This window comes from Montipora capricornis, chromosome 14, assembly GCF_036669925.1.
Source record: "Montipora capricornis isolate CH-2021 chromosome 14, ASM3666992v2, whole genome shotgun sequence".
In the NCBI taxonomy this organism is placed as follows: domain Eukaryota; kingdom Metazoa; phylum Cnidaria; class Anthozoa; order Scleractinia; family Acroporidae; genus Montipora; species Montipora capricornis.
Genome location: NC_090896.1, coordinates 12,601,762 through 12,611,951, shown reverse-complemented (window position 1 = coordinate 12,611,951; position 10,190 = coordinate 12,601,762). Strand labels below are relative to the sequence as shown.

Below are 10,190 nucleotides of genomic sequence, written 5' to 3'. Positions count from 1 at the left end.
CAGTGCATCCCAGGACTCTAAAGCATCAACCAATCAAAAATATCAGCAAAGAGAAGGGTGAGTAAGAAATAAAAGAAACAAATCACTGGTTGTGTGAGAAAAAATACTCTTAGTCTATAACTTTTCACAAAGTCTTCTCACTGCTGATATAAGTCCACAAGACATCACTTACAGAAAACCTCTCTCCAGAACCACATGCCCCTCTACCAAAAGAAAAGGTTGTGTCAGTTTTATAGGTAACTTGGCATGTTTTACTTGCAAAATCATTGCAAGGCATTAGTACATACACATTTCGTTAATATAACTGCCATAAATTTGTTTGCTTGAAAATTTCCATTCCTGGATCTACACCCAGGCTTTAAATATAAGAAACATGTTATTCTAATATTTTGTTCATGGGATGCTTAAATTTAGATAAGATTTTCAATAATTTTTGTTAAGACAACTGCTTTGCCAAGCAACTGAGCTAAAACAGATTGAAGTAACAAAAGTTGCGCTTGAATAACTTACTGGCTTACATAATTTTATTAACTACGAAATGATCTTCCTAACACTTAACAGGCTAAAACCGTTAAGGTACCTAGCGTGCCAATAATTAGTGCTGTTTGAAATGTCCCAATCAAAAGCTTTCAAAAGGTGTGTCACAGGTATTCACAGATGTGGAATAAAAAACGTAACATGCAAATTTATTCAACATATAGATGTTAATACTTTAGCTGTTTATTTATGCTTATGGTATCAAGTCATCAGACAGCAGTTGCTCTGGGGGAGAGCTTTCCAGCAAATCAAGGAGTGGAAGTGTGTCATCATTGTTTTCCTGTACAAGACCAAAGCCTTTAAAATCAATATCATCATCATCCACGCTTGGAGTGGATTCACTTGCTGACATGTTCAAAGTGGATTGTTCAGGTCTTAAAACTTGACCTCTGAAATCAGAAAGCTCAAAATATGGTGGAAAAAGACAGAGAGCCCACCCAATCATACACAGACAACATTTTATCATTTGGACTTAAGTTACGCTTAATAACTCCTAGTGTTACAGGTCTGACTTGTATAAGCACCATGCTACCACCCCTCGGCTCATCTGCGACTCTGCGAAGTCTTGCCTGTTGCAACTCTTCCTGCTGCTCTGCATCACGAATTTCTGACAGCAATTTTTCTTTTCTCTCCTCTTCTTTCTTCTGATCTGCCAGTAAACTATCTTGATACTTCTTGTCCTGTTCAGCTATAAGGTGTCTGTTGGCTTTCAGGTTGGTCATGGATGGAAGTGGAATGACATCCTTACCTTCATCAGCAGCTTGGTCAAGGGCAAGGAAATGGCATTCTGAAGAAGTCGTGTTGTTGTCAGATCAAACATTGGCTGAAGTAAACTGTCGTCACCATCCTCAGATTCACACTGCTTCACTTTTGATGCTAAATACAGCCTCTCTCTCAGCCTCGCTCTCTGCCTCGAGTTTTGTGTCATTCAGATACCTTTGTAAAGTACAGGGTAACACTGAAATACATATATAAAAACATATATAGCCCTATTTACTCAATCCCCATGAATATCTGCATGCACAAGTTATTGTAATGTGTGGAACTGTCACTCGCTACACGTACATGTAAGAAAATATGGCATGCCCATAGCTTAATTCTGTGAAATAGTAAAATTTTGTTAGCCTTAACGAACCCTACTTAGAGGTATAAAGTTACATTTTTATTTTGGCCAGAACAGCGCTGTGTTGAAAGGCTCAAAGAAGATCTAGATTGTTGTCCACATCGACAGGGATTTCTCACAAAGCAGAAGGAGAAACTTTCTCTGTGCTCGTGCATTTGCTTGTTAATTTTCTTTGGCGGTCTTATTTTGCTGTTGAAATCTTTGTGCTACACAGATTTCAGATAGGTCTGCAAAGGAAGTCATGCATGTGTGATACAATTGTAATGGTACATCTACCTTGAGTCTATTGACAGATGGAGAAGACTTTATATCCTTTTTTTTCTCGCTAAAGAGCTACTTTGATCTAAAATTAAATCTTTTCTTCTTTGGATTTCAAATCTTTGTTAACTAAACAGTAAGTGACTTAAGTCTTATGCCCTTATTTCAAAAAGACACTTGTGCATTTTAACTGGAATTTTCCTATTTAATGGTCTGCTATTACTAACTTTATACTTTTGAGAGAGCTGGGTCGAGGAGAAAATGACATCAAAGACTCAATCAGTTTAAGAATGCAGTAAGTGTATGTGGCTAAATAAATGTGCAGCACAGGAGTTTCTGGCATTCAGACTGCAGTCATGTACTGAAATTTTAAGCAAGTGAGTCAATGATGTCACTTTCCCCTGGATCCAACCCTCTGAGATCCAATTGGTCAGTTTTCAACATGAGTAATGGCAGAACCTTAAAATCCAAAACTTACACTTAAAGTAAACAGCCTTTCGTTTAAAATCAAAGCTCAACATTTTGCCAGTCAGTTGTTAAGCAAATACACTTTCAAGCAAACCACTTTCAAGGCTCCGAAAAGAAGACAATTATAATTTTAATCATTCAACCTAGTCAAACACACAACTTACGAATTGCTTCATTATGGCCACTAAATATTCACTTGTGCATTCATTAGTATAACATTATGGTCTCAGTGTAAACCACCCTTGATGAGCCTCTGCTGTAGCAGTTGGTTGTGTGACTGTAACCACAGCAGATTCCACTTCCTGGGCATCATTCTACATGATTTTAAACTACACAAATTGTCACATAATAGGAGACACTCTTTGTAAAGAAATCAACATTTATTAGCCATGCAATCTGCTTTGTTTCAACTACACTAAAGGAGCTGGCATTTACAAATTTACTGTCAAGTTCTGTCAACTGCATGTCCCTAATTATGAGCTGGTGTTAATTGTACAATTGGCTATATTTTAGCTGGAAAAATGTTGGCAAATGCAAATTTAATACAGTTTCTGTTCATGGTGTGTGTACTCATAGTTTTACAAAATTTTTGTTTGGGCACAAGTCATTACAGTGTGAGTTTATGAGAAGCGACAGTCCTTTTTACTGGCATTACCAGAAATTCAAACACAAAGAAATGCGTGAATGAAATTTCTTGAATTCCTGGTAATGGGATTTTGGTTGTGGTGTTATTTGAAGTGTTGCGGGTGTTTTACATGTACTTTTTTGGCCCACATCCCTCAGTTTCCAGAAATTTAAAGTGGATACATCTTGCAAGCAGTTGTCAATCTATTTTAAGTACACTCACATTGCATTTGTTAGCATCTGCTTTACTACATGTAGCACCTGCAGGCTTTCCTTGTGTAGCACATTTTTCTCCCTCTGGAAGTAAAAATCAATTGATGCATATTACATTGTGTGTAATACAAATTTGTTAGTTTCATGAACACAATTTCAACTGATTGCCAGTTATGTACATTGACAGGGGTGGATCCAGGGAAGGGGAACGGCCACCCCCCATTTTGGCTCCTTTTTTTTTTTTTGAGTTGATTGTATTTTTTGGGTTGATAATAAATTTACAAACTATTTTACAATCTTAAAATATGCAAGTTTTTTTGTTTTCAAATCTCGATGGCATACATGTAGGATGTATTCAGGTACCACCCAAGTACACTGTAGCTGATTTCCTCGACTCATGGAAGTAATGAAGAAATCTATTTATTTTCTATTTTTATAACAAGAGTGTTTAAATTTATCTGCTTTTTATTGTATTGTAATTTTTGATGGAACATATACTGTTTACTTGACGCAGGGATGTTGCTAAGTGCTAGCTGCCAGTGAAAATCACAGCTTGAGAAAGGGGTTATCACCGACTGAATTTTGTCTGCTGATTTAAGTGACTGAGAAGATCGCAATTTATTCTCTACACTCTTCATTAGATAAGTTGACAAAAAAATCTGTTTAGTATACAAAATTATCACCAGAATTTATCGAAATTGGAAATGAAATTGGATGTGAATTGAAAAAGTATTGTTGTAAGTACTGTTGTGCGTGTCTTCTCTTTCCCCAAATTCGCCATCTTGAAGAATGCCGCATGTTGTGTTGCACTTTCGATGCTCAGAGCATGAACTTACCGCCTCAAAACAACCTTCAAGCACATGAAATTATTCTTAGCTACACATCCCTGCTGACGTTAACTTTTCATTTATGCAAAACATAAACAAAGACAAATCTGGACTTTGATTCTTTAAATTCACCGCCCCCCCTCCCCCCAAAAATATATATATTCCTAGATCGGCCACTGATTGAAGTATTAATTTACATCAAGTAGCTATTATTTAATGACAGTTTATGCAGTTGAAAAATGACATATACAGTATAAATATATCACGCAAAACTACATGATCGTCAGAGTTGTGAACGCAATTGTTGCATTTGCGTACAGAAACCTGAAAAAATTCAGGACTTCAACGGGGTTTGAACCAGGAATGAATTGATGATTAGAGAGAATTACACTGTATAGGTTAATTAATAAAAGCTGTATGTATGTTACACAAAGGATTACCAAGTTATATTAATTATTAAGAATTGAGGGAATTGTATAGTTACTGTAGTACCTAGGTCAGAATTGAGGTTGAGTGCCCTTTTTGGCAACTGGCAGTCTTCTGTCAGTTAAAATAAAATTGCACAAACATTGATAACACTGTTTTCTGTCAATTAAACAAAGAAAAATAAATACTAGTAAACACTAAATAGACTCTTATTGTACAAACCAAACAAATACCATAATTTTATTTCAATCTTTTTTTTTTGTTGAGAAATTTGAAGATAAATGTTGTGAGAATTTATTATTCATGTACACAAGATGTACACTGGCGCATTCATGGAATACATTGTAAATGGATAATGTGAGTATATCTTTAGGCATCAATAAATTCCTGAATGGAATAAATGTATAATGATGACTTACATGCAGATATTGGAAAGGCAGTGCACCATGTGCACATGGAACATAAATTTAGGAAATGTTGCATTACAATGTATAAAACTGCTAGCCGGGCCCAGCATGCACCCTAGTCGTGTAAGGGGTGATGAGCACTTCAATCTGTGTATTAATGTTGCGTTACGACAAGAAGAAACCTGAAATATTGACAGGTCTGACTCTTTGTCTTCAATTGGTGATCTTTTGAATTTGTTTAGTTTCGTCTCCAGTCCTCTACTTGCACTTAGTTCACAAACGAGGTTCTGTCGAGACATGCCATGTGCTTTGAGTTCACTTTTCTGTCTGTTTTCCTCTTTGTGGTCGAAATGAATGAATAATTCATTAAATGCTATATTTAATTATTAATTTGCAATTTAATTAATTTATTACTGAGCTAATGTCTCTGAAGAAACTTTCTAAATTAAATACTCAAGGTCACAGAAGACTTCAGTTTTTTTTAAATGAATTTGAATGTGGAGTCAGCTAAGACTGAACCACTTAATATGATTAGGTATTTGAAACTGCATAATGAACATAATTGCTATTGTTGTGACAACTCCTAAATACGTGAAATTTTTAGCCTTTTCTCTCCAGGGGAGGTCTTGTGTACCATAGTCGTACCGAATTTTTGTGTTTGGTCCAATGTCATTGGTTGCAAAGAGGCAGAGGTATGTATGATTGTCGATGGTAATTTTCTTTATGGCAGAATTTGCTTTTGGTCTTGTGCTGTCATTTACCAGCCGACCGAGCCCAGTAGAATAGGAGAATAGGTGGCATCAACACTAGTGAAGAAAATAGTAAAAGTATTGATGGTGATTTTTATAAATTGATGGCAAAATTTATATCAGTTATACACATCAAGAGATGCATGTATGCATCTAAGAGTAGTTTTTGTGAGATTATTATTAATGTTAATTAACATTATTAAATCTCAATAATGGCTATATCATAAAGATGTAAGTATATACAAGGCCATATAAAGGCATAATCAGGAGCAAAAGTGGTTTGAATTTTTTTCCTTTTCCATATATTTTCTGACCTTTGAAAATTGTAAAATTGCAGTAGTGATAGTTAATATACATGTATATTCACAAGGTCACGGGTTCAAACCCTGTTGAAGTCCTGAATTTTTCAGGCTTCTCTACTCGATTGCATAAATTGCTTTCATAACTGCGAGGTTCATAGCTTCACTTGATACTTTCTTCACTTTTTTGTAAGTGCCTGTTGGAGTTTGCATCCTCAGTCAGGTTTAATTTATCTTTTTTTTCCACACTATCGGGCTTTTACTTTGTGTAGAAGACGCACATGACGTAACAAAACCTTTAGGGGTCTTTAGGGATTTAGAATTCTGATTAGGTATCACGTGTGTCTTCTACATGAAGTAAAAGCCCACTATTGACAGTATTTGGTGTGAGCAAAGAACGGCATGGAGAAGAGTGTAACAAGCCAACTAGTGTAACTCTTTTATCATTGAAGATATTATTGTTCAATTTTTTCCTGAGAGAATCTTTTGTTGCTCCAACTGTTAAACATTATTATTTAAACTATAATCCATACCAACAAGTTTTTCCACCGTCTTTGTAAAAATACAAAAAAATTCCAACTCCATCTGGATAGGCTTGCTCTCTAAGTTCGCCCTCTTTTCCAGTTATGATTTCACCCTTATAACAAAGGAGGAAATCACCCTTTTTGAAGGGCGTTGTTGTGAAGACTCCTTTTCCTGTAATGAATAAAGTGAATTCTGATTGAGACTAGTGAGATCTAAGGATGTAGCAAAGGAATGATAATTCATCCAAGATGATGGATTTTGGATATTAGTATTTGATCACTCCCTGGTGACATTTAACAGCCTTGTTTCACACAAATCTAGCCTGTTCATTGTTTAAAACACTGTTAAAGGTTTGGACAAAGTGTAGTTTGGTCTAAATAAATTTGTTTTCACAATATTGTTGCAACCATCCTATTACTGCAACATTCGTTACAATGTACCATAAACACCCGCAGATACATGTAAGCCTGTCATTTTTGCACATTGAAAACAGTTTTAAGTATTTGACAATTTTGGATTGTAATGTTTAATTAGATGCAATTAATGTGCTATGTTAAACCAATTGACACTAGTGATTTGCTGGAGTTAACTAAAATTGATTGATTTCCATGGCTGCTCTTTTAGAAAATTGTCAGGGCCCTTTGGCTGTAATCACCCATTGACTTCCAAACCGGCTGAAACCGGCCAGACTTAGTATTTTACTCTGTCTAATGCCAGACGATATGTCAGAGAACCTCTATCTAGAGTCGGGTTATCTTAATGCCTCGACAAAGAAGCGACCTAAAGAGCATCGACGAGAACGAATGAACTCCAGAGGTTCAAGGAGGACAGCTACTGACCATGGCCAAAAACCAAAACACGCTGAAGAAGTCAGAAGAACGAGTGAAAGAATTTTAAGAAAAACAAAAATGAACCCGGGCCCGGGTCAAACATTTCAGAACAAAAGATCACTCTCTTCTACCGCCGATGAATATATCGGTCGAGCCTATAATTAAAATTGGCGCAAAAGCCAGAGGCCATAAGGTCGCATTCACATTACTGCTGAGAAAGTCAACACCAAGAAACTAAAAACATTATTTTCGAGACCAACTATTTTCTTGGAAGAAAACGTATCACACAGCAGTGTAGAGATTCAAATGTAAAGCATCACAGGGCAAAAACCATTGCTAAATGAATCCTACAGGAACCGCCTAAAAGAGGCGTCCATTCAAATATGTACTCAAGCGAGCAACATTATGACAAAGGCAACAGAAACCAGACCACGTACAAGGGAGTCGTGTAGGCCTGTCAACTTTTTTTAACACTCTTTAGCGCGGACTTGCACAGGGATGATTGGAAGCCCCACCACTGAACCAGGACGAGTGGATGCCTCTGATGCGCTGCTACCTGTATGGACATACCCGTTGGACTGAGAAGGTTCTTCCTTTCTTGAATTCGAGGCTCCCTTTTCGTCTTCTCTCGAATTGCGGGAGGATGTTGTCTGTTCCACTTCATGAAGGAAAGTGGAATGTTTCTTCAGACAGCCATCTACTTTACAGAAGCTTTTCTTTGGGCACTCATTCACATAGTGGCCTTGTGTAAGGCAGTTGATGCAAAGTCTCTTAGTTCTAACGAACTTAAATCTCTCCACTACTTTCATCTTCCGAAAATCGTTGCATTGAGATAACCAGTGGTCCTTTCCACAGGATGGACAGTTCACATTGTTCTTAGCTGGGGAGAGGGTTTGCGGTTGTTGCGGTGAATCCCTCTGGGCTTCAGAAGCAAATGCCTTAGCTCCTCCTCTTCGAGTTGGACGCAGATTGCCTGTATTGTGTGGCTTTGGATCTGACAATTTTCCGAATATGGGATGGCTTGCCACTCTTGAACGTGTTGTTACAAATTCCATCACGTCTGCAAGATTAGCATCTCTGTTCTCTTTGACTTGTATTGTATTAGCTACTTCGCGCCATTTTTGCCTTAAATTGTATGGCAAACGTTCCATTATTTTGCGCAAGCCTTCTGGATTTTCTAGTCTGTTCAGGTAGCCGATTTCCCTGAGTGTATTACTGCAACTCGTCAGTAGAATCGAAAATTTCTGGAGGGCTCCAGCGTCTTCGTTTGGGATTTGTGGCCCATTTGTAACACGCTCTACAAACGCGGTAGCGATATGGTACGGCTGACCGTACCTTTCAGCCAGTAGTTCTCTAGCTTTAGCGTAACCAGTTTTTTCTGGCATGGCGAGGCAGCTCCGGACCAGGTCTCTTACTTGACCGGTGGTGTATTGCACTAGATAATACAACCGCGCGCTCGAACCTTGAATCTTCCGCTCTATGAGGTGCTCGAATGCTCTAATAAAATCATAATATTCTGTAGGGTCCCCACCAAAGGTTTGCAGCTCAGGCTGGGGTAGTGTGAGGGCATTTATCGCTTCTTGCTGTTGTTTTATTAGTCTTTCTATAGGTCCTGCTTGGACAGGTTCTGGTTGAACGGAAGGCATAGAATAGCTGCGATTATGTATTACTCGTTGTTTTGTCAATGGAGTTTGCAATGGTGGAGGTTCGGACTTAACTTCGTGCTTTATTGCGGTGTTGGTATCACATTCATAATTCTGCTTTACCGCTTCGGCTAGGGCCTTTTCTTAATTTCCAGCTCTAGCTGTGCTTTCCGTTGGCGAATTTTCAACTCCTCTACTTCCATTTCTTGCAGCTTCGCCAGGGTATCGCTTTCTGCCTTCAATATGGACTTCTCAGCGGTCGCTTGTATCAAACTCAACCTTGATGACTTCCGAGACGACACGGAATTTGAGGTAACCTTGGAACCGATCTGACTGACGGAGTCTTCTGGCCTAACATCTACTTGAATCCTTTGAACGAGACTAGACGCTTCTAATGCCGCTGACCATATGTCTACGTTTTCACAGACCTGAGCAACCTGCTCTTTGACGGACTCATAATAGGCCACAGAGTCGTCGATTAAACCCTGGTCGGTAAGGTGGCAATGATATGCGTCATGAGCGACTTCAAAGGCTCCGAAGGCTTTATTCAGTTCTGCCAATTTTCGATGGACTAGTTCTTCATTCTCTTAATTTTTCATGAGGTGGATTATTTCCTTTGATCGGTTTGTAATCGCAGCTTTCGCGTGACCACGCGCTCTTCGCAATTCGGTTTCTATTTAGCACTCTTCAGTGGATTATCGAATCGGAAGTAATAAATCTGTCGACAAGATAGTGTTTGGTGACAGGATGTGGGTGTCAAAGTATCTAATGTCGCACTGTTGTAATCGTATTCCTTGAATACAATTTACCTTTGCAGACGCGATGCGGTCGAACCAGGCTCTTCAATAATGTAGCCGAATTCGAACTAATGTAACTGCCCGGAACTAGCGGAGGTTGCCAATATTCCAAAGCTCTCAAACAGTCACAGGATCTCTTGGTACAAGATAGAATTTCGAACTCAACGGATTGATTCAAAGTAATTTAATATATGGACAATCAGAAAATAATCAACCAAGGCTTTGTACAGTGTTATTGCTATAAATACTGATGGTGGAGTTGACAAATCGAACGGTAACAAATAAATCCGTAGTTTGTACAGGATAATATTCGTAGTCTGGATGATAAAGGTTTACAGATGTAGAAGCGAACTGTAGTTATTCATAAGTTGTAGTTCTCAGATAGATCGTAGGTTCGAACTGAAATAGGATATTTAAGATACTAACAATTATTATAGATTCTAACTTATCTTAGCATAAAATAA

The 10,190-nt window shown here is 38.0% G+C and overlaps 1 protein-coding gene across 1 annotated transcript; it reads right to left on the bottom strand.

The window, feature by feature from the left end:
• Positions 1 to 7,753: 7,753 nt before the first annotated feature.
• LOC138031418 (uncharacterized) lies at positions 7,754 to 8,932 on the bottom strand. Its single transcript, XM_068879114.1, has one exon. The coding sequence runs from the start codon at positions 8,930 to 8,932 to the stop codon at positions 7,754 to 7,756; it is 1,179 nt and encodes a 392-aa protein (XP_068735215.1).
• Between the last annotated feature and the right edge of the window lie 1,258 nt (positions 8,933 to 10,190).

What these genes read in the sequence shown, in the direction of transcription:
- LOC138031418 (XM_068879114.1), bottom strand. Translation starts at nt 8,932, where the DNA reads ATGCCTTCCGTTCAACCAGAACCTGTCCAAGCAGGACCTATAGAAAGA.